Genomic DNA, 24342 nt, shown 5'->3' with positions numbered 1-24342 from the left:
GGAAGAAATGGAACTACATACTCTTCTGTTGGTAATGTAAAATGGTACATCTATTTTGGAAATAGATTAAGTTTTTTAAACTTAAGCATACACTGGCCAAATGACCCAACCACTCCACTCTAGGTGTTTACCCAAGAGAAAATGAAAGTGTATGTCGATACAAGGACTTGTACAAAACTGCTAAAAGCAGCTATATTGGTAACAATCAGAAATTGGAAAAAAGCCAAAGTTCCATCAACAGACAAATGGATAAACAAATTATGGCAGCTATCCATACAATGAAACACTATCAGCAATAGATAAGACATGAGTTACTGGTACACACAATACCATGGATGAAATAATTAGCCTGAAAGAAAAAAGTGAGATAATAAATGAGGCTTCCCAGGTTTCATTAGTGGTAGAGAACACGCCTGCCAGTGCAGGAGACATAAGAGACGCGGGTTTGATCACTGGGTCAGGAAGATCCTCTGGAGAAGGGAAGGGCAACCCACTCCAGTATTCTTGCCTGGAGAATCCCATGGACAGAGGAGCCTGGCGGGCTATGATCCATAGGGTCGAAATAATTAGGCTGAAAGATAAACAGTCAGATAGTAAAAGAGTAAATGTGCATGATTCGTTGTATTTAGAATTCTAGGAAAGGCAGACTAGTCTATGTTACAGAAGCAGATGGTTGGTATCCAGGGGTCGGAGGGTGCATCAAGGAGCTTAAGGACACTTAGGGCAGGTGATGGATATGTCATTATCTTGAGTATGATGATGGTTTCTCAAGTGTATACATACTGTAGAACTTATTAAATCATATACTCTAAGTGCAATTTATTATATATCAATTATACCTCAATAACATTTTAAAAATAATCTGGACTTGCCTGGTGGTCCAGTGTTTTAAGAATCTGCCTGCCAATGCAGGGGACACAGGTTCAATCCCTGGCCCGGGAAGATTGCACAAGCTTTGGGTCACAACTACTGAAGTGGACATGCCCTAGAGACCATGCTCCACAACAGGAGAAGCCACCGCAATGAGACGCCCACGCCTCAGAACTGTAGCGTAATCCTGCTCACAGCAACTAGAACGAGCATGCACGCAGCAGCTAAAAATAAAATAATTATTTTATTATTTTATTTTTGAATAAGATAAATAATTAAAATAAAATCTAAAAATGCCAAAAATAAAATAATTAATTAAAAATTATAACCTAAAAGCATAGGTACCAGTATCTTTGTTAGGCCAAAGAAGAATGAAGTCCTTGAACAGAAAAAAACAAAGTAAGGATATTGAAGTGGGGAGAAAATAGGACTAGGTTGAAGCTCAGGTGAGTTGGGTTGCACCTTAAGAGATCTCAGTCAGCGCTTCTCTGAGGCGGGCTCATCAAGCAGCCAGAAAACCCAGGCCCCCTGCAAGGAGAGGAACAAGCACAGCTAGGACATCCGTGCCCGGGCTCTGGCAGATGTTGTGTCACTCTGCAGAGCGTGGCTCATGCAGCACAACGTCAGCCCCACTTCTAGGAGCTCTTAGAAATGCAGACCCTTGGGGCCATCCTAGACCTACTAAGTCAGAGCCTGCATTTTAACAACCTCCCAGGTGATTCATCCACACATTAAAGTTTGGGAGGCTGCTGATCCAACTACATGACAATCCAGAAGGTAGGTCTTTCTTTTACAGATGAAGAGACCGTTTCAGAGAATTAAGACGCTTGTCCATGTTCACTCTGAGCTACGATTCAAGTGCTAGCCCATGTGATTTGCAAGGCTTCATATATCCACTTGAAAACCACTTCTGAGAAGGTTCACAGGAAATGTTTCACTGGGTGGCTTGGCTCAGGGCGAGAATTAAAACCTAGAAGTGATGCCGAGAAACAAGAGCCAGTATCACCATGTGTAGTAGTATTTTTTTTTTAACTTATGTTTATTTTTTTCTGCCCAAAAAAAATGTGTGCACATGATACAAGGTCAGAACAATCTAAAAACTATAAAGAAGAAAATTAAAACCCCAGGGATTCTGCAATCCAGAGAGAATTATCATTAAATGTTTTTACTTGCTGAGTTTGAAGATGGCTGCCTTCTTACAAATTCATCCTGATTAGGTCTGTTTGGGGGATGGTAATCCTCAATCATTTATGTTAAATTCTATTAAATGCAGGCAATATCAGTTGAGTGCAGGCTTTGTGGCAAATGTAAATACTGTAAGGAAAAATAAAGCATAAGAAGACCCCAGGTTGCCAACCAGGAGATGCCAACCTAGAGTTGAAATCAGCACAATAACTAATTTATTCAGGAGAGTTCGGTCACTCGGTCATGTCCGACTCTTTGTGACTCCATGAACCACAGCACGCCAGGCCTCCCTGTACATCACCTGCCGGGGTCCAGCCCCAGCTGATCCAGGGTATTCGAAGGAGAGACGGCATAGGTGACCTATTTATTTAAATATTTATCAAAGATATAAAGAGTAATAGAATGAGGATAGCTCAGTAGGAAAATTCAGTGGAGAAAAGAGGCTGAGTAGCTTGGTTTACGCGGGAGACCAATAAAACTTCAAGACAAGAAGTTTGCACCACTTACGTATGCCGCAGGCGTCCTTCCGTTCTCCCGAAGGAGAGGAGACACTGAGGCCTCCCCGGTCGGATCTTAGAAGCCCAGGCATAATTAGCAAGCATGGCGGGTTCCGCGCTCCAGATGGAGACTTAGCCAGAATTTGAGAGAGAGAGAGCGACATGGGGAGACCAAGTTTCGGTGAACAAGGCCCGCACTTTATTATCCAAAGTAGTTTTTATACCTTAAGTTGTGCATAGAGGATAATGGGGGAAGGGGTGGAGTCATGCAAGGACAGCAGTTCCTGGTTCTAATCGAAGCCAGGCTTTCAAACTTATCATATGCAAAAGTTCAGGTGATTTACATCATCTTCTGGCCAGGAGGCCTGTTAACATTTTAAGAAACTTATTTTTCTCTAAAGGTGATTATTCCAAAGTCAGGCACCAGCCTCCAAAAAAGCATTGGACAAAGCTGCATTCCTATAGGGCAAAGCTGAGGTGGGCTCAATCAAGAAAAGAATTAACTCAAGGGTCCAAGGTTACAAACATTGAGGCTACTACTTACATTTCTATACACCCATTATATCAATCAATACACTGCCAAGGACACAGTAGGTAAGGAGTATGGAGACTTAGCAGCAAACATTGGCCCAATAAGTGAAAAACCCTTCACCAATACAATTTCTAATCAATCTTTTAACTACTCAAAGGAATCTGTGTTTAGACAGTTTAGAACATCTCCTGCCTGTCACAGTTGGGAGGCTCTGAACAATCACATGTGGCCGGAAAAACCTATTCAGGCAGGCTAGAAGATATCCAAAGGAGTTTGTAGGTTGAAACACTGTCACACCCAGGAATTATTAACTGGAGCTGTAAGCTAACTCTTTTTTCAGAGAGAGGTAGTGGGGGACAGCCCCCCTGTGAAGTCAGAGGTGTTGGTGAGAGCACAAAGCAGAAAGTAGGCAGACTCTGGTTTGGGGGTAGATGCTCGAGAATTTCCAGGGGTACTCCTGAGGCTCGATCCCGCCTTTGCACATGCCGAGCCTCCTTCCTCATGACCTTTGCCATGGGCAGAGCTCCTGCTCCCGGCAGTGATAGAATTCTAGTTGAGCTATTCCAGATCCTGAAAGATAATGCTGTGGAAAGTGCTGCACTCAATATGCAATATGCAATATGCAGTCAATATGCAATATGCCGGCTCCCGGCAATCACCAACCCCCGGAGTCCACCCAAACCCATGTCCATTGAGTTGGTGATGCCATCCAACCATCTCATCCTCTGTCGTCCCCTTCTCCTCCTGCCCTCAATCTTTCCCAGCATCGGAGTCTTTTCAAATGAATCAGCTCTTCACATCAGGTGGCCAGAGTATTGGAGTTTCAGCTTCAGCATCAGTCCTTCCAATGAACACTGAGGACTGACCTCCTTTAAGCTGGACTGGTTGGATCTCATTGCAGTCCAAGAGACTCTCAAGAGTCTTCTCCAACACCACCATTCAAAAGCATCACATCTTCGGCACTCAGCTTTCTTTATAGTCCAACTCTCACATCCATACTTGACTACTGGAAAAAACATAGCCTTGCTAGGCGGACCTTTGTTGACAAAGTAATGTCTCTGCTTTTTAATATGCTGCCTAGGTTGATCATAACTTTCCTTCCAAGGAGTAAGCGTCTTTTAATTTCATGCCTGTAATCACCATCTGCAGTGATTTTGGAGCCCAGAAAAATAAAGTCAGCCAGTTTCCACTGTTTCCCCTTCTATTTGCCATGAAGTGAGGGGACCAAATGCCAAGGTCTTAGTTTTCTTAATGTTGAACTTTAAGCCAACTTTTTCACTCTCCTCTTTCACCTTCATCAAGAGGCTCTTTATTCTTCACTTTCTGCCATAAAGGTGGTGTCATCTGCATACCTGAGGTTATTGATATTTCTCCCGGCATCTAGATTCCAGCTTGTGCTTCATCCAGCCCAGCATTTCTCATGATGTACTCTGCATATAAGTTAAATAAGCAGGGTGACAATATACGGCCTTGACGTACTCCTTTTCCTATTTGGATCCAGTCTGTTTTTCCATATACAGTTCTAACTGTTGCTTCCTGATCTGCATACAGGTTTCTCAGGAGGCAGGTCAGGTGGTCTGGTATTCCCATCTCTTCAAGAATTTTCCACAGTTTATTGTGATCCACACAGTCAAAGTCTTGGAATAGTCAATAAAGCAGAAATAGATGTTTTTCTGGAACTCTTGCTTTTTCCATGATCCAGCAGATGTTGGCAATTTGATCTCTTGTTCCTCTGCCTTTTCTAAAACCAGCTTGAACATCTGGAAGTTCACAGATCACGTGTTGCTGAAGCCTGGCTTGGAGAATTTTGAGCATTACTTTACTAGCGTGTGAGATGAGTGCAATTGTGTGGTACTTTGAGCATTCTTTGACATGTCCTTTCTTTGGTATTGGAATGAAAACTGAACTTTTCCAGTCCTGTGGCCACTGCTGAGTTTTCCAAATTTGCTGGCATATTGAGTGCAGCACTTTCACAGCATCATCTTTCAGGATTTGAAATAGCTCAACTGGAATTCCATCACCTCCACTAGATTTGTTTGTGAAGATGCTTCCTAAGGCCCACTTGACTTCACATTCCAGGATGTTTGGCTATAGGTGAGTGATCACACCATCATGATTATCTGGGTCACGAAGATCTTTTTTGCACAGTTCTGTGTATTCTTGCCACCTCTTCTTAATATCTTCTGCTTCTGTTAGGTCCATACCATTTCTGTTTTTTATTGAGCCCATCTTTGCATGAAATGTTCCCTTGGTATCCCTAATTTTCTTGAAGAGATCTCTAGTCTTTCCCATTCTATTGTTTTCCTCTATTTCTTTGCATTGATTGCTGAGGAAGGCCTTCTTATCTCTCCTTACTATTCTTTGGAACTCTGCATTCAGCTACTTATATCTTTCCTTTTCTCCTTTGCTTTTCTCTTCTCTTCTTTTCACAGCTATTTGTAGGGCCCCCTCAGAAAGCCATGTTGCCTTTTTGCATTTCTTTTTCTTGGGGATGATCTTGATTCCTGTCTCCTGTACAATGTCACGAACCTCTGGCCATAGTTCATCAGACACTCTATCAGATCTAGTCCCTTAAATTATTTCTCACTTCCACTGTATAATCATAAGGGATTTGATTTAGGTCATACCTGAATGGTCTAGTGGTTTTCCCTACTTTCTTCAATTTAAGTCTGAATTTGGCAATAAGGAGTTCATGATCTGAGCCACATTCAGCTCCCGGTCTTGTTTTTGCTGACTGTATAGAGCTTCTCCATCTTTGGCTGCAAAGAATATAATCAATCTGATTTCGGTGTTGACCATCTGGTGATGTCCATGTGTAGAGTCTTCTCTTGTGTTGTTGGAAGATGGTATTTGCTATGACCAGTGCCTACCCTTGACAACACTCTATTAGCCTTTGCCCTGCTTAATTCTGTACTCCTAAGGCCAAATTTGCCTGTTACTCCAGGTGTTTCTTGACTTCCTACTTTTGCATTCCAGTCCCCTATAGTGTAAAGGACATCTTTTTTGGGTGTTAGTTCTACAAGGTCTTGTAGATCTTCATAGAGCCATTCAACTTCAGCTCCTTCAGCATTACTGGTCACGGCATAGACTTGAATTACCGTGATATTGAATGGTTTGCCTTGGAAACAAACAGAGATCGTTCTGTTGTTTTTGAGATTGCATCCAAGTACTGCTTTTCGGACTCTTTTGTTGACTATGATGGCTACTCCATTTCCTCTAAGGGATTCCTGTGCACAGTAGTAGATATAATGGTCATCTGAGTTAAATTCACCCATTCCAGTCCTTTTTAGTTCATTGATTCCTAGAATGTCAGCGTTCACTCTTGCCACCTCCTTTTTGACCACTTACAATGTGCCTTGATTCATGGACCTAACATTCCAGGTTCCTATGCAATATTGCTCTTTACAGCATCAGACCTTGCTTCTATCACCAGTCACATCCACAACCGGGTGTTGTTTTTGCTTTAGCTCCATCCCTTCATTCTTTCTGGAGTTATTTCTCCACTGATCTCCAGTAGCATATTGGGCACCTACCAACCCGGGGAGTTCATGTTTAAGTGACCTATCTTTTTGCCTTTTCATACTGTTCATGGGGTTCTCAAGGCAAGAATACTGAAGTGGTTTTCCATTCCCTTCTCCAGTGGACCACATTCTGTCAGACCTCTCCACCATGACCATCTTGGGTGGCCCCACATGGCATGGCTTAGTTTCATTGAGTTAGACAAGGCTGTGGTCCATGTGATCAGATTGGTTAGTTTTCTGTGATTGTGGTTTCAGTCTGTCTGCCCTCTGATGCCCTCTCTTAGCGCCTACCATCTTACTTGGGTTTCTCTTACCTTGGATGTTGGGTATCTCTTCATGGCTGCTCCAGCAAAGCGCAGCCACTGCTCCTTACCTTGGATGTCGGATATCTCCTCACGCCACCGCTCCTGACCTTGGACATGGGGTATCTTCTCTTGCCGTCGCTCCTGACCTTGGACGTGGGGTAACTCCTCTCAGCCGCCACTCCTGCTAATAAATTAATTTATTAGCAGCCACCTAAGGTGTTCATTCTGACTGAATTCTCAGGTTTGTGCTGTTATAGAACAGGCAACAGATCCAAAGGAAATGGGACACAGAGGGCAGTTGTTTTGTGTGCTGAGAGCTACTAAGTCAGAAGCCATAGAAAAGAGGGCAAAAAACCTGGCAGGATCCTGGGAAATCAAGTACTATTATCACTAATTGAGGGAGAGTTACCTGGGCAGACTAAAGTTGAGATAGATGAAGGATTTGGTTGCTGAGGAATCTCTGCCCACAGGCTTGTTTGTAACCACAACACTCTTCCAACTGCCAATGTGATCTCATTGGAAAATCATACCAACTGGGTATTAAATAAATCAAGCAGTGCAGAGCTATAAACAGTAGTAACCACAATGTATCAGTATTGACTGCTTTTTATTTTTAATTACAGTTCCTGTATGTGAATGTGGGTCTGCTGCCAAAATGGAGACAGAGGCCCACTGAGTGAAGGTGAGAGCACCCTCCTGTGCCTCTTGCCGCTCACTCTCCTCCCCTCAGGAAGCAGTTAAGCTCTGCTGCCCATCCCTTCGTGGATATATTGGAATATTATATATAGCTGGGAAGGTGATATATTTTTATATTATAACTACAGAGCCTGCTCTTATTAGATGTTCAGAACTCAGTGTCCACTAAAAGCATAAATGGAGTTAGAGTTAGCCTCAGTCCTCAGCTTGGATCAAGAGCAGCATTGACTAAATGCTAAAGCCAAGACCCCCTAACAGTGTGGGGCACAGGACAACCGCAGGAGCCAAGGCTTAGGCGCCACGCCTGGGGACTACTGCGCCAACGACGAAGCTACTGGCCAGCCGCCTTTCTTGGGTCTCTTCCCCTCGTAGGCTGTTGGGTCTGCATCTCAGAACCTACCCCAAACTGCAGAATCCCAACTTGGATTTTCTATCTTGCCTGGGATTCCATGCAGCACTCTCAAAAATTAAGAATCTCCTGCAAATGTCCTTTTTCCCTTTCGGCAAATTCCTCTAAACCCCACCTTCCCACTTTCCAGCTTGCTTGACTGGCACCTGCCTCTGACCAATCAGACTGTGTGGCCCTTTCTGGCCACCCCCTCCTATACCTGCATCAGATTCTTTCCTCCCCACTTTCTGGTTTCTTGAACTTTTCTAAACACGTCTCCTTAAACAGGACTGTGAAGAAAGAATTGTTCAGTGAAGAATCAGAAATTTAAAACAAAATGAACAGGACAAAAATGCGAGGGATGTATACACATCAAACACAAGAGCCATCAAACACAGAGTAGGGGCAGTCTAGGTGCAAAGGCGGGAGCCAGTAAATAGAGGGTTGGTGAATCTGTGATCATTTTTTCTTTCATTATTTATTGTCATCATTGTTACTATCATTGTTAGATCAATTTGCCACAAATGGGTTTGCTAAAAGACAACTAATCATTTGTCAAATTAGCCAAAAATCTAATGACCAATGACAGCAAAACCACCCCGGCTGCCACCCAATACCCTGAGAGCTGAGGGTTGAGGTAGGCTCCACCATCTGCCCCCAGAAGCCAGGCTTTGACAGTGGGGGTGGCTTAGAGAGAATTCATTCAGCATTTATTGGGAACAATGGAAATTCTACAAAATTAGGACATACTATAAATACTTACTGAACATGTTTATTTCTAGTTCACAATATATCATAGATATTTTCCATGTCATTATATACAGAACTGCCTACTTACCATTAACAATGCTAGACTTTTCTCCATATCACACCTTGTGGTAGGGAGAATAATGTCTTCTTCATCCCCCCAAAAAGATGTTTATAGCCTAATTCCTGGAACCTCTCAATATGTTTCCTTACATAGCATAAGGGACTTTGCAGGTGTGATTAAGGTTAGGAACCCTGAGATGGGGAGATTATCAGAGATGACTGGGGTCAGCCTAGTGTAAAGGTAAAGAGTCTGCCTGCAGCGCAGGAGACCCAGGTTCAAACCCTGTGTCGGCAAGATCCCCTGGAGAAGGAAATGGCAACCCACTTCAGTATTCTTGCCCGGAGAATCCCATGGACGGAGCAGCCTAGCAGGCTACAGTCCATGCGGTCGCAAAGAGTCAGACACGACTGAGTGAATTCACTTTTACTTTCACTGTCTTTAGTATAAACACAGAGGTCATTAAAAGCAGAAAGTTTTCCCTGACTGTGGTCAGAGGGAGATGTGACTACAGAAGCATGATCAGAGGGCTGCAGCTGCTGGCTTTGCAGGTGAAGAAGCGGCCATGTGTCAAAGAATGCAGGCAACTTCTAGAAGCTGGCAAAGGTAAGCTCATGGAATGTCCCATAGTCTCCAGCAAGAAAAGCAACCCTGCTTAATTTTAAGCCCAGGAGATTTGTGTTGAGCTTCTGACTCACAGAACTGTAGGGTGATAGATCGTGTTGGTTTAAGCTATCAGGTTTGTTGTGCTTTATAACAGCAGCAAGGGAAAAAAAAAAATACAGCTCCAGAATCAGTTTTGGGCCTTTGTTGCCAGGTATCTAGGTCACTATAAATATTTGCCTTTTCCATGTTGTCTTTTCCTGTTGGTTAACCAAATCTGGCCACACAGCACACTCAGGATACTCTCCTGTGTGAGGGAGAGCTCTCATCAGCTCTACAGATGAGCGTGGAGGAGCTTTGCTGTAGCCTGGCTTGGTCAGGAGTCTTGGGCCCTGCAATTTCTGGACTATTTAACTCCTCCACCATGCACCCAGTGGGCCAAACCACTCCTGTTCTACCAGTGGTTGCCATGCTGAACAGGGAACGAGAGTAAGAGCAAGAGCCCTCTAGTTCCCAGGACAACATTGCCCAAAGCTTTTGCTTCTTTCTTCTTGGTCCGGCCCCAGCCTGTCCGTCAGGCCTCGGTGTTTACAGCAGTCCGTCAGGTGCTACCCGCATCTACTGTCACCTTGCTAGGTGCTGGGTGCTGGGCTGGTCCAAAGAATTTATATTCTCAAGAGGAAATGTTTAACATATTTCACATGTTTACATATTATTTGTTTTCCTTCTGTGAATTTTCTGTTTATAGTCTCTTAGCCAAAGTCCCTGATCACTGGAGACAGATACCGCCTGATACAGCAGAGAAGTTTATTTAAAGAATACTGATAGACAAAATGTTATCAACTACCAAGTGAAGGATACACAGAAGTTAAATTTATCATTCTTTCTACTTTTTGTAAGAAATTTTTCAAAATGAAATGTGAGGAGGCAGACTCTCACAAGGGTTCAGAAAGTGACCACAGCCCATCCTGGTTCTCTCCTGTCTCAGACCATCCTTCCAGATCTGAGGATGACTGATACCACTATCTGAAGATTCTTAACCAAATTGGTTGAGTCCACCTCTTCCAGCTCAATAGGATGGATGACAAGAGCCAGCCTCAGCCCTAATTTAGAGTGACATTGACCTCAGTGGATAGCAATTACCACATTTCAGGTAAAGCAGGAAAGGATATTGACTTTCATCTTGCCTCTCCAGGAAGGAAAACCTCAGTTTTTGAACAGAGAAAATCAGGTGGAGTACATAGTGTAGACACTAAGGTTGGTGACTATACATTCAGCACCATTTCTGAAAGGTGACTCTCTGAATTAATCCTGGATACTATGGGGATTGAACCCTGGTCTCCTGCATTGCAGGTGGATTCATTGCCACCTGAGCTACCAGGAAAGCCCAGTGTTGGGGAAGTGGACCAAGCACAGGAGGTGGTATATTCTAGGCACAGAAGAGTTGGATATGAAACCAAAAGACATCCTGGAACCATCATCACCATCAAATCAGGATTAAGCAAATGTAGTCCTATCCATCGGAGAAGGCAATGGCACCCCACTCCAGTACTCTTGCCTGGAAAATCCCATGGATGGAGGAGCCTGGTGGGCTGCAGTCCATGGGGTCGCTAAGAGTCGGACACGACTGAGCGACTTCACTTTCACTTTTCACTTTCATGCATTGGAGAAGGAAATGGCAACACACTCCACTATTCTTGCCTGGAGAATCCCAGGGACGGGGAGCCTGGTGGGTTGCCATTTATGGGGTCGCACAGAGTCGGACGCGACTGAAGTGACTTAGCAGCAGTAGTCCTATCCACATTCTACTTAGAACACTTGAAGTTCATGATCAAACTGTACAAAGAAGCAACTTTTAATAGAGTTAAGTTCTGGTCTATGAGCCACTTAATGGTCCTGGTGTTGTGTCAGCCATTCAGTTTTATGTTAATTCATCTATATGAAAGTAAGCAGAAAAGTTGAACTTAAAACTCCAAGCTATTTAACATGAAAAAAAAGAGGCTGAAAAATGCAATAAACTATCACTGTGCCTATCATTAACAGTCTCCTCCAACTTGTTTTCAAGCAGTCTGAAAAATAAAACTAATATAGTTTCAGTGTGAAAGCCTTCATTTTTGTCTGTTTATCCAATCTAATTTATTCAGTTGTAATTCATTCAATTGTGTATAACAAATATTTTGCAGAGTTTAGGTATAATTCAATGAAGCCCTATTAATAACTGTATTATCCTAAGGTGAAAAAATTTTCTAAATGTCACAGATGATTTAAATAGATGAACACTGAAGTGAAAAAGTAAAAAAATTTGAAATGAAGTGTTAGTTGCTCAACATTTATTTATTGATGCAATCTCTGAGTTTCTCTTAACTAGGAGTTTTCTTTGTGAATGTGGCAATTTCAGATTAATCACAGAAAGTTGAATTACCTGCCTATAGATTGAATATAGATTTGGAAAAGTTTCAAACTTTTGAAAAACTTTTGGAAAAGTTTTCAAACTTTTCAAAAGTTTCAACTTTCTCTGTCTACATATGCACCTATCCTACAATGCAAGTACAAGCATAGTTTTAGGGAACAGTATCATTTTTGAGATTTTCATAACCAATTATAATTTAACATAAAATATCAGTTAAAAAATAGTAGTTTTATACCGTTAGCCTATATTCCTCAAAGGTCATGGCTTTGGAATAAATATCTGTGTTCTCCCCAAATTCATGTTGAAATCCTTTCCTCCAAGGTGATATTATTAGGAGGTGGGGGCAGTCCTAAGATGGCAGAGGAATAGGACAGGGAGACCACTTTCTCCCCCACAAATTCATTGAAAGATCATTTGAACGCTGAGCAAATTCCACAAAACAACTTCTGAACGCTGGTGGAGGACACCAGGCACCCAGAAAGGCAGCCCATTCTCTTCGAAAGGAGGTAGGGCAAAATATAAAAGATAAAGAGAGACAGAAGAGTTAGGGATGGAGACCCTTCCCGGGGAGGGAGTCGTGAAGGAGAAGAAGTTTCCAAACACCAGGAAACCCTCTCATCAGTAGGCCTGTGGGGAGACAGATCACATGCCTAGCCACGACTCTGGTATCCCAGACACTTGAGTCCACCAGCAGTGAGTGGGGGCTGAACAGGGAGGCGCATGCATGCATAGGGTAGGGACCTGGCTTGAAAGCCCTGAGGACAATCTGAAGGAGCTAATGTGAAATAGCAACCCAAACTGTGGGACAGCCAGAGAGAAAAAAAAGAGAGAACTTCTCCTCGAAAAGCTCTAAGGTACAGCCTGGTGCTCTCACAGAACAAAGGATTGAGCAATCACCAGAGGAGAGCTAGCTGGCTGCGGACTGGCCCTGCCCCCCTCCCCCCACCAGAGGCAGAGAGACAGGCGGGCGACAGCCAGAGCTGGAAGGCAAGGGACAATCTCAGCCCCAGAGATGGCATCCTCCACCAAACAGATGTTTATATCTTTCCTTTTCTCCTTTGCTTTTCGCTTCTCTTCTTATCACAGCTATTTGTAAGGCCTCCCCAGACAGCCATTTTGCTTTTTTGCATTTCTTTTCCACGGGGACGGTCTTGATCCCTGTCTCCTGTACAATGTCACGAACCTCATTCCATAGTTCATCAGGCACTCTATCTATCAGATCTAGTCCCCTATATCTATTTCTCACTTCCACCGTATAGTCATAAGGGATTTGATTTAGGTCATACCTGCATAGTCTAGTGGTTTCCCCTACTTTCTTCAATTTAAGTCTGAATTTGACAATAAGGAGTTCATGATCTGAGCCACAGTCAGTTCCCAGTCTTCTCTTTGCTGACTGTATAGAGCTTCTCCACCTTTGGCTGCAAAGAATAGAATCAGTATGATTTTGGTGTTGACCATCTGGTGATGTCCATGTGTAGAGTCTTCTCTTGTGTTGTTGGAAGAGGGTGTTTGCTATGACCAATGTGTTCTCTTGGCAAAAATCTATTAGCCTTTGCCCTGCTTCATTCCATAATCCTAGGCCAAATTTGCCTGTTACTCCAGGTGTTTCTTGACTTCCTACTTTTGCATTCCAGTCCCCTGTAATGAAAAGGACATCTTTTTTGGGTGTTAGTTCTACAAGGTCTTGTAGGTCTTCATAGAACCGTTCAACTTCAGCTTCTTCAGCATTATTGGTTGGGGCATAGGCTTGGATTACCGTGATATTAAGTGATTTGCCTTGGAAACGAACAGAGATCATTCTGTCGTTTTTAAGATTGCATCAGTAACTTTCAAGCTACTTAAATTTGTCCCCTCACTCATATAGTTCTAACCTACAGAGAAACTTTTGAAAAGAATATTTTTCTTTGGAGGCACCAGAATCATGGCTCTATAACCATGACAATAGGCCTCTCACTTGCATTTTTAATGAAGAGAGTTATCTTCATTTCTTTAGTTTTATTCAGAGCTTGTGTAAAGCCTGTGTACTTCAGCTGAACACAGGATGTGGGCACAGACCCCAGAATCACTGAGGAGCTGGATGAGGCCCAAATGGGTCTCAGCATTTGCTACCAGCAGTCCTGAAGTGTTGATTTTTATTGTTATTTCCTTTTCTCTTTACTCCTGAGCATCAGAACCAGGTTTCCATTTACAGCAGCCAAGAAGATAGGGAGTTATCTATATAACTCATGCAGAAGTGTTTTCATCTGGAGAATCTGACTTCTGCATTCACTAGGAGTGGGTAACAGGCTCAAGCTCAAGCAGACACAAGTTCACCAGGAAGGGCAATCATCTGCAGGTGGCCCTTCAGGTTCCACAAGCATCCTGCCCTTAAGCACTGAGAACCTGGCTACTCTGTAGTAGCCTCACGATCCACCGGGGATTTCCTATCCAATTTAATGGAGCAAGGTTAGGGATTGAAGAGAACATAACCTGACAAAGTTCTTATTAAGACTGTGGAAAACAGGGATCCTCTTCTTAAATACCTGCTCCCAAATAACCCATCCCAATAAACTGTACTCACAACCGCGGATGGTTCAAAATGCACTCTAATTCTCTTGCCCTTTCAAGGGTTTTCTTTCTCATGAGTTTGTGTTCTGACATTTCTACCAAGATGCAGTGGTTGGAGATGCTGGCCCTTTAACGGGGGAGCAAGGCAGGGGCTGGGAATCTTAAAGCCCGGGCAGCGAGCCTGCCTGGCCCAGGCTGCCATGGCCACGCTGGGCAGAAAGGACAGCCACGGTGCTGGGGTGGGTGCTGGCAGCCAGACGGCTGGGCACCCCTCCCTGTGCACAGACTGAGGCTGGTAGTGACTGTGTGGGAGTGCTTCTCCTCCAACTCCTAGCCCTGCCTCTCCTTTCTGTCCCTTTGCAGGATAGCTCCCTAGAGCTGAGGTCAGAGAGTGGGGGGGTTTAGGGCCATCTGAGAGCCTGGGATTCTGCTCCTTGGAGATCTGGATCAAAACTTTTCTGACAGCTTTGCTGGGGGGAGACTTTGGTTGGTTCGATGCTAGACCATCCTTTACTAAGGACAGGGGTTTCTGGGTCTCTTCCCTGCCCCAGGTTTACCTTCCAGAGGCTAACAATGCTCTCTCGCCAGAGGAAACAGCCTTGGAGCAAGTCTGCCAGCCCGAAAAGATAAAATGCCTCCAGGGTAATATCACCAAGTGGTCTGTGGTATCTGATAAAAGTCCCAGGAGTTCAGCGGCTTGGGGATGTGGTTCAGTGGATAGACATGGGTTTGAGTCGAACTGCTGTGAGTAATCCCCAAGTTCTCTTACCTACTGCTACATCATGAGGGTGACTGAAATCACGTTTATGGGGTCTATTTTCCTCACCTTCAGAGAAAAATGATCAACACCAGCCTTGTATTGTTGTTGTGAGTGATACATGAACATATACATGTAAAGTCTCTGGCACATGAGGGTTAAATTGCCATGAGTCAGGGCAGCTGGAACTTGGTTGATTAAAGAGGCACAGAAAGGGCTGTCAGGGGGCTGAGCAGGTGGAAAAGCCTGTGGTGGTATTAATGAGGCCATGCAAGAGGGGCTGAGGAAGGTGACGGCGATTGGTACCTGCCGGGTCCTATTTGCTGCAGTCAGGGGTGGCTAGGGGCGTCCTGGGATAGTGAGGCTGGGTTGAACTCATACAGCAAGAGGCAATGTTTGAAGATGTGCTGGAGATGGTGCGTGAGCAGAAGTGCCAAGAGAAGCATCCTCTCTCGGCCAGGCGCTTTGCAGCTGAGCCTGTTTCTACTTCCTCCACAGGCTCCCGCTTAGACCAAGGCTCAGGCAAGCCCCATGTCCCCTTGGCTCTGGAGGAAGGGCTGGTGTCTGCCTCTCAATTGGAGGAAGAGGAACTGGATCCAGATTTAGCACCAGACATGGAGGAGGAGGAAGCGGAGGAGGAGGAGGAGGAGGAGGAGAATGATCTGGGGGATCCAGCTGTCCAGAGCGCTGTCCACAACAGCCAGGTGCCGCGGCAGGAGGGTGTGGGGTTGTCCCGAGCGGTCTGCGTCTCACAGGCTGTTGCGCCACATCTCTCTTCTCTTCACCCCTCTCTAGGTGGGTGAAAACTTTCTATTTCAGGCTTGAACCCCAGTAGACTCTCGCCTTCCTTCCCTCCTTCTGTCTGTCTCCCGCTTAGTTTCTGATGCTGCCCTCACCTTGAATGCAGGTCCAGCAGGGCTGTCAGCCACCCAGGGATCCTGCTCTGCTCCTGAAATGAGTCACTTTCACTCCAGCTGGTGAAATGAGTCGTCTTTGACCTTGGACCCCTGTGTCTTTGCAGTCCCTTGGATTCCATCAGCACGTGGGGAGGCACAAGGGGTTCCCGTGCAGAAATGAAGTTACTCAGACCCTGCTTCAGCTTAACTCCTCAGATGCCAGCTGGCTTCCCTTTGGTGGAAGGAGAGGGGGTCCTGACCCTACTGACTTTGAAATTGAGGGAGGGCCAGGCTGCCTGTATCCTGGGTATTGGAAATTGTTGGTCCTGCTGCTCACCTCCCCCATTAACACTGGTGAATGTAGATGTTATCACAGGGGCTCATTTCTACCTGAGTTTTCCTCCCTCCCATTCCAGAAAGGTCTTAGCTCCCCTGGAATCACGGCCCCTGGTGTTCCGGGGATGCCCCCTGCCTCCTTGCACTTTCTGTGGCAGATAAGTGTCTCCAGTCTCCATGCTGTGAGAAAAAGACAGGGTACTGAGAAGCAGTGTTTGGAGGGTCCCCTTTCTTAACATTAAACTCTGCTCTTGACCTTGCTCTGGGGATGCAGCAAAGTGAGGTAAGGGTATGGACAGGGGGACGCCTGTCGTTCAGAGAAGCTTGGTAAAGGACAGAGCGGGTCCTGCGACAGCTGGCCTTCCTAGAAAAAGGGCAAACAATTCCAGCTTACAGAACATAAATAGCACTGAGCCTCGTGCTAGAAAGAACACATGACCTGGCGTGGAGGGGCTGCCAGAAATCCAGCAGGGAGAAGAGAAGGGAAGTGTAGGCTGAGCAGGGCTTCAGAGGGGTCTGAGAAGGGCTGAAGACAAGGTCTGACGACCCTCAGAGCGGGAAAAGAAGGGGAGTTGACCCACACACAGAGGAAAAAGCACAGGCTCCCACATTGTCAGGGGCCAAGAGTTACTCCCTAGGGGGTGACAAACCTGCTGGAAACAAGGGGGCCCACAGTCTGGTGTCCTCATGACTGGCTGGAGGGGCCCCTATGTGGCAGATGTTGGGTGAGGTTCTTCAAGGCAAAGGCAGGTGAGACCCTAGGGCAGAAAGGCAATCAGCAGCAAAGGCAGGATCTGTTGGTGGAGACGTGCTTCTCTCAGACCCTGAAATTCCTCTCGCAGACCCCGGACCACCTGGCTCCCCTTCCGTTCCGACCCTCCCTCCCCAGTGCCGGCTCTGCAGCCCGCCACTTTGGACCTCAACTACCTGCGCCAGACCCATCGCTCCTCTGCAGCCTGCCCACCTCGTGGCCCCTGAGGCTCAGGTGCTAGATCAGGGCGCCCCTCCCCTGGGGTCCAGACAGGCTGGGTTACCTCCAGAAGATGGGAGGTAGTAGCTGAGGAGGCATGGCTGCCCTTCTACCAGCTGCCACAGAAAAATACTTAGAGAAACTCACTAAGAGAAGTATGAGATGACATGCAGTCCCTTCCCTCACAGATGAGGAGATGGAAGCCCAGCACTCTCTGAGGTCAGCTGGCCCAGGAGTACTGAGCCTAGGACTCAGAAGTCCTGATATCCAGGCCAAATGGTTTTCTATCGTGTCGGGATTTCCTGCAGCCCCATCTCAGGGATATACATCTTGGAGGGGATGTGAACCCTGCTGAGCTAGGATAGTGATGCTTCATGTGGCCGACATTGGGTAGGGTCCTGAGCAGGTCAGGTCCCATAGCTGTCCAGCTGAGGTTCCCAGAGGCTAAAAGAAAGGGGGAGGGTGCTAAGAGCTTGCTCCCACCCAGCCCACGTTTCTTTCTAAGTCTCCCTAGTCATCTGACCCAGCTCCACCCTCAGCACCAGCGGATCTTGAAGCAGCAGCAACAGCAGGGTCGAACACGAAGGTAAAGCCTAGAGGAGGAGCAGGATTGAGTGAAACACCCTGCATGCTGGGTTTTCCCTTGCGGCAAGGCACCTCCCCCAAAGCCCCACCCCCACCCTCCCCCTGATATCCAGCTCCAGGCTCTCTACTCCTTGGGGAGTTCTCTGGGGATGGGGTAGGCAGGTGGGGTTGAGGTAGGAAGGGTCAGGGAGGTGTAGGTCTAAAGAGCCCTCCTCCTGGCTTGAAGTCCCCCAGCCAAGAAGTGGTCTCAGCAGCCAGACTCCTATGCTAACCTCATGACACAGAAGGAGAAGGACTGGGTGGTAAAAGTGCAGATGGTTCAGCTGCAGAGTGAAAACCCCCGCCTCGATGACTATTACTACCAGGTGAGTCCCAGGGCCTCTGACCTTGGAGGCAAATGGCCTGACTCTATAGCCCTGAGAGCCTTCCTTCAGCTCACAGTCACCAAGTCCCTTCTCGTGGGAGGGACGACTGTGAAAGGATGGGGTCATATTTCTATACTTGGCATCCAAACTCCTTCCCTTTCTCCTAAATTTCAGCTGCAGGGGATTATTTGTGATTCCTTAAACACTCTGAGATTTTTGTCTCCATCCTTTGACAAGAATTTCTCCTAATCAGTCTGAAAATGACATTCTCATCTTTCGTACACATTGGTTTCTCTTAGAAATGACTTGTTATAAACATTCGTCTACTTACCTTTTACTTTTTAAGATCTAAAGCACAAGAAACGTTTATAGGTAATGGAATTCAATTTCTTGAACAAATGTGGCAGGTTTTTTTTACTCCTTTCTGTCTTCTTCCTGTCTACCCTTTGTCCATGAGTTCTGGGTTGTCTGGGCTTCCCTTTGGCTCAGACAGTAAAGAATCTGCCTGCAGTGCAGGAGACCTGGGTTTGATACCAGGGTTGGGAAGATCCCATGGAGAAGTAAATGGCTACCCACTCCAGTATTCTTGCCTGGAGAATTTCATGGACAGAGGAGCCTGGTGGGCTACAGTCCATGGGGTCACAAAAAGTCGGATATGACTGAGCACTTTCACTTTCTGGATTGTCTAAGTTTTATTTCACTTTCTCTTCAACCACCTGAGCCCACTAGCAAGGTTCCCACCTTTATCTCCTTCCTATTGACGTTAGATTCCTCCTTTCTTCCCACCATGCTTCAAAATTTGAATGTGATCATCTTACACTCTTGACTTTTAGACATTGTTTCTCAATGAAGGAGCTTTTTCAAACCTTTGCTTAACTCAGTCAGTGGCTTTATTTTAGTTCTGGATTTCGCAGTCTTAAGATAGTAGAGCTGCTATGCCAGCCCACAAGAGTAGAGCTGGCCGAGAGGCCAGTGGACAGCAGTGTCCTCTCTGTCCTTCCATGGAGAGAGGTGGCTTGTCATGCCATCAGAGAATGCTGATTTGGGACAGAACAGGTAGGACCATCAAATTAAAATGGGGAGAGGGGAGGATGGGGTGACCGCATATAACTTAGAATAAGGAGTGAAGGAAGCCTGCAGACCCTGGGACACATTTTACTTCCGGGCTCTCTGCTTTGCTTCTCTGCCTTTCCATCCTAGCTCTTCAAGTCCTTAGGATGGGGGCCCCAGATCAGGTGGCATGGGGCTTAAGGTGCTGAAGATGTTTTATTGTGGCTCTAGAAGAGCCTTATATCCCAGGAGCATTTCTGGAATGAATGCTGTAGACAAGGGTGTACTAAGAGCTTGCACTGGAGAACCCTAACTCTTACGTTTAACCGAGTATACATTTAACTAATCCGTGAACTCTCAGGAATATTATCAGAAACTAGAGAAGAAGCAGGCAGATGAAGAGCTGCTTGGGCAAAAAAGCAGATTTGAGTCTCTCAAGCTGGTCACACCTTACATTCAGAAGGCGGAGGCTTATGAATCAGGTAGGACCGGGGCTGACCTGCTGGGTTGGGACGGACATCTGGCTGGACCCAGGTGGAAAGCAGAGGGGCACGTGCCTTTCTGACTCCTTCCACACAGTGGTTCGAATCGAGGGTTCCCTGGGCCAGGTAGCTGTATCGACGTGTTTTACCCCTCGCCGAGCTATCGATGCTGTGCCACACGGAACTCAAGAGCAGGTAGGAGTCTATCTTCCTACAGTCTTTTTCTCTCCCTGTGTTTTGGAGAAAGGTCTGGAGCACTGTCATACATGAGTTCAGATTGTGAGCTAAGAGAAAGGGGAGTAATCAGGCTTCGCGATTTAGTCTTTCCAGCTCACGTCCTGGTCTGCCTAGGCGTGGGCTGCTGCTGTTGGAGTTGTGGCTGACAGCCAGGGACTCTTTCTCTAGGAGACAGCAGCTGCAAGCAGTCAGAGGCTGTGGGTGCTGTACCGGATTGAGAAGGTGAGACCTCAGCCTTAGCAGTGAGTTCCTTGCCTCCGCTGAGAACAGGATATGCTCACACTGGCCCCTTCTCCCTCTCTCCCCACCCTCACGCTCCCAGATGTTCCTTCAGCTGCTGGAGATAGAGGATGGCCAGCAGGATGCGCCTGCGCAGCCCCGTGACTCTGAGCAGCAGAGCAGCCGGGTTGAGAAGCTCTTCCAGGCCTTAAAGGCCCAGGGGCAGAATAATCTGGAGTGAGTGTGGGACGGTCACACCCTTTCCCAGGAGCAGACAGTAGTTTAGCTTCGGCCCCTCCCTTCTAACACCGGCCCTCTGCTCTAGCCGAGCCCTGCGATGTTCGCCTGTGTCCCTGCAGGGCTGCGGATGAGGGCTTCCTGCAGGCGCTGTCCGTGGGGAAGGGGAAAGCCCTGGTGGCCCGGCTCCTCCCCTTCCTGCCCCGGGATCGAGCCGTCAGCTTGCTGCTGGCCATCACCCGCCACCTGCCCTTCCTGGTCAAGAGGGACATGGCCGATCAGGTAGTGTGGCACGGAGTGGAGGAGAGGATGGTTTTGTGGATGGGTTAGCAATGCTTATCCCTTCTCCTCCTTCTACTTCCCACCCTCAGAGAAGCCAGAGAAGGTTTTGGGTGGTGAGGGAGACTCACCCTGCCACCCTCAGGGGAGGGGGTTATAGAAGACTGCCACAGGAACAGCTGATGATCTTTGATCTTCAGGCACAGTGAAGAAAGGAAAACCCGTGGGCATATGTAACACAGGTGTGCGTGTGCTCTGGCGGTTAGAGAAGATGAGGACCACCTGATAAGTGCCGAGCCCCAGGCTCCTTCGCTTAGGGAAGGCATGTAGGACAAGTGGTGTTGAGGGGTCGCAGCTAGGGATGAAGGCACTTCAGTGGTGATAGGCCTGGTAGGTCTGAGCTGATCAGAAGTGGCTAGAAGCAGGTTGGCAAGAAAGAGCCTGGAGGTGAAGTTGTCAAGGAGTCAGAGAGGCCCTTTATGATCTTTCTGCAGGCCCTGCAAATGTTGTTTCAACCTCTGAGCAAATGTATCAGGCACTTGACCTTCAGTGAACTCCTCCAAGGACTTCAGGGACTCATGCGGCTACCACCTGGCTCCTCTGAGCGGCCAATCACCATGGTGCTTCAGAATCAGGTAACACGTGTGGAAGGCTTCCGTCTCTCCACAGGAGGCTCCAGGTGCTTATTGGAATAGACCCAGGGTGAGGTTGATTTTTTAACAAGCTCCAGATGATGATGGTGCCTCTGGATCAGAAGTCACCAAACATTTTTGATAGTGAATCCTTTTACTACAAAAAATATTCTGAACTATACCACCTGTGTGTTTATAAATCATATAAATGGAACACTATACTTAAATTAGGTGCATAATAAATACAAGGTGAGATCTATATGTGAAAGATCTCATATCTTCTAATATTCTAGTGGATTATCCTGTGAACCCCTTCTGAAGATCTTTGCCTCATGCAGTGCCTCTTAAAATGGGCTCCACATCCTACCCACATCAAATTCCTGGGTCCATTCCCAACCTACAGTCTCTGACTCCTCAGGGTAGAGACCACAACTGTGTATTTCATCATCAGCTTCCCAGAGGAATCTTTTGGACAGTTCAGAGCAGTGATTTCCTTGGAAAGAGCTCAGAGTTTCTTGGCCAGCCTGGGTAAAACTTGATGGGTTGTGGGTGTTGGACTCCGTCTGTACCTATGAACTTGCCCTTTTAGTTGGGAAACAACAGAGCCAGGGAAGCACTGGATGCCTATGGTAAACTCATTTTTACCCTGGACACTTTGACACTTTATCACTTGCAGTTTGGCATATCTTTGCTCTATGCACTGCTAAGTCATGGGGAGCAGCTGGTATCACTGAATTCTTCCCTCAAGGAGCCCAGCAGTGACCATTCGGCTTGGTAAGATCATAAAAACCTTGTAAATACTATTTCAGTACCACTGGGATGTGTGCTAAGTTGCTTCAGTCGTGTCCAACTCTTTGTGACCCTATGGACTGTATCCTGCCAGACTCCTCTATCCATGAGATTCTCTAGGCAAGACTGCTGGAGTGGGTTGCCGTGCCCTCCTCCAGGGGATCTTCCCAACCCAGGGATCAAACCTGCATCTCCTGCATTGGCAGGCAGGTTCTTTACTGCTAGTGCCACCTGGGAACCCCCCTGGGATATGTAGGCTAAACCAGATTAGCTGTTTCCTGAGTGGTTTAATCAAGCACGGGGGAGGAAGTTGGACAGAGAAGAGGCGACTAGCAGAGTTGTAGCTGTTTTGCCCCTTTTTTTTTCTCCCCTGTAGTGCCTAGAGTGCTGTCCCCCATGGGAGGCAATATATAGTGAAGTCGCTCAGTCGTGTCTGACTCTTTGCGACCCCGTGGACTGTAGCCCACCAGGCTCCTCCGTCCATGGGATTCTCCAGGCAAGAATAGAGACAAGCCTTAGAGTTTAGCAGACCTAGGTGTGAATTCTGCTTCTGTCACTTACCAGCAGCATAACATGGGGGCACATTATTTCACTTTCTTTAGCCCGTTCCTCCCCTATAAACTAGGGATCGAAGGATGATGGTACTAACCAGTTAGAGACCTGAAGATTAAGCAAGACAGAAGAGGCGTAAAGCACTAAGCATTGCCTGGCACATACCAAACAGGCAAACGCTCTATCTTAATTGCTGTGGGTGCAGAGGGTGGTAAGTGGTGGTCAAAGATAACAAGAAACCTGGGCCCTAAGTATATTTCCTGCATAAACACTAAGATGCCGATGTGTTTCTTCTCTGCCCTCCAGGACAGACATGGTGATTCTCACTGCCTGGGAGATTGCTCAGATGCCTACAGCCTCACTGGCAGAACCCCTGGCCTTCCCCAGCAACCTTCTTCCCCTGTTCTGTCACCACGTGGACAAACAATTGGTACAGAAGCTGGAGGCTAGGATGGAGTATGTGACCGTGGAAATAAGATCATAGCCCCGGGTTGAAGCCCAGACTAGGCTCTACCACTTCTCTACTATGTTTAAACCAAGATTATGGAGGATAATTTGCTTTTCGAAGTATTTCTAGACGTGGGTACTTACTGAGTAACCAGTCTGCTCCAAGTTAGGGTTGTATGGCCTGTTTCTTCAGCCAAACCTTTCCATTTTTTCCCTAGGAACTTTGATTATTTATCACACTAAGATATTTGAGAGTAAGAATTAGTTTGAGAAGTTGAACTATTCATTCAAAAAGTATTTGAGGGACAACTCAAATGTAAACAAGATGTAAACGCACAAAGAACAAGTAAGTCATCTTTCCTCAGAACTTTGCATCTGCTGGACAGAGTTACTAATCACATCATACAATAAAGGGAAGTTATTTGGAGTTGATCCCTCTTTTAGTAGGTTTGTTTTGATCTACTGATCAGGTTGTTCCAGAATGCCTATATATGGGGAAAGTTAAGTGATCAGACGCTAGCTGTGTATAGGTTTTGCCCACAGGGATCCAGAGAGTCTGAAGACAGTTGTACGCCTTGATATATCAGCAGACCTTGCCCAAAACTTTTACTCATGCTTCAGAAAACTGAACTATGTGCCTAAAAAGGCAGAGCAAAATGAGGTATAATTTAAAAGATAACAGAATGTAGTGCTTCAGCTTGTTTGTAAGTTAAGAGGTATAATCAAAGTCACTTTCTTTTGTGTGAAGCTTCACAAGTGTCCTTAATGTGAGGGACAAGTCCTTGTTGTGTTGAACAATAGATTGACTTTGAAAACTGTTCTGGTGTTGCCATTTTTTATAAGTAGCCCTAGCTGAGCTAAGAGGGTTGGATATAAATATCGCCCTTGAGATATGAAATGTTTGGTTTACTTTGACAAACAGGGTCATTCACTCATCAACAAACACTAGAGCCCCTTTTTTGAAGCAGGTACCATTTTAGGTGGTTGAGAAACAGTGATGACCAAAGAAAAGTCCTTGCTCTTCTGAAGCTCACATTCTGGTTGGACAGGGACTGACAGAAGATAACCAAGTAGTAATAAATACTGTGGGGGAAACACAACTGGAGGATGGGTGACTGGAGTGAAATGGAAGGTCTGTCAATTAGAG

At 46.1% G+C, this 24342-nt stretch overlaps 1 protein-coding gene and 2 long non-coding RNA genes across 8 annotated transcripts in view; 1 reads left to right on the top strand and 2 right to left on the bottom strand.

Moving 5' to 3' along the window:
• The window catches only part of PATL2 (PAT1 homolog 2), a 73691-nt gene extending 49677 nt beyond the window's left edge, over window positions 1-24014 (top strand). The window contains exons 1-14 of one of the 6 annotated variants that reach the window (XM_055538946.1): window positions 13999-14601; window positions 14914-15004; window positions 15618-15823; window positions 17194-17336; window positions 17827-17907; window positions 18133-18271; window positions 19683-19803; window positions 19901-19998; window positions 20209-20262; window positions 20363-20496; window positions 20619-20778; window positions 21270-21410; window positions 22084-22181; window positions 23055-24014. In XM_055538946.1, coding sequence (XP_055394921.1) covers window positions 14563-14601; window positions 14914-15004; window positions 15618-15823; window positions 17194-17336; window positions 17827-17907; window positions 18133-18271; window positions 19683-19803; window positions 19901-19998; window positions 20209-20262; window positions 20363-20496; window positions 20619-20778; window positions 21270-21410; window positions 22084-22181; window positions 23055-23232 — 1683 coding nt within the window. In that variant the 5' untranslated portion in view covers window positions 13999-14562 and the 3' untranslated portion in view covers window positions 23233-24014. Of the gene's footprint in view, window positions 1-13731; window positions 14658-14913; window positions 15107-15409; window positions 15536-15617; window positions 15824-17193; window positions 17337-17826; window positions 17908-18132; window positions 18272-19682; window positions 19804-19900; window positions 19999-20208; window positions 20263-20362; window positions 20497-20618; window positions 20779-21269; window positions 21411-22083; window positions 22182-23054 lie in introns of those variants that run through there. The other 5 variants (XM_055538945.1, XM_055538948.1, XM_055538947.1 and 2 more) reach the window with 5 other exon arrangements.
• LOC129621928 (uncharacterized) lies at window positions 718-2770 on the bottom strand. The gene is made up of 2 exons (XR_008699819.1): window positions 2563-2770; window positions 718-1840 (listed from the first exon to the last, which is right to left on the bottom strand). It is a non-coding gene; the product is annotated as an uncharacterized LOC129621928 (long non-coding RNA).
• Window positions 15780-17137, bottom strand: LOC129621929 (uncharacterized). Its single transcript, XR_008699820.1, has 3 exons — window positions 16406-17137; window positions 16016-16068; window positions 15780-15910 (listed from the first exon to the last, which is right to left on the bottom strand). It is a non-coding gene; the product is annotated as an uncharacterized LOC129621929 (long non-coding RNA).
• Window positions 24015-24342: the final 328 nt, after the last annotated feature.

Source organism: Bubalus kerabau, chromosome 10, assembly GCF_029407905.1.
Source record: "Bubalus kerabau isolate K-KA32 ecotype Philippines breed swamp buffalo chromosome 10, PCC_UOA_SB_1v2, whole genome shotgun sequence".
NCBI classification, from domain to species: Eukaryota; Metazoa; Chordata; class Mammalia; order Artiodactyla; family Bovidae; genus Bubalus; species Bubalus kerabau.
The sequence above is the reverse complement of the archived record's forward strand: the minus strand, read 5'-3'. Positions and strand labels throughout refer to the sequence as shown.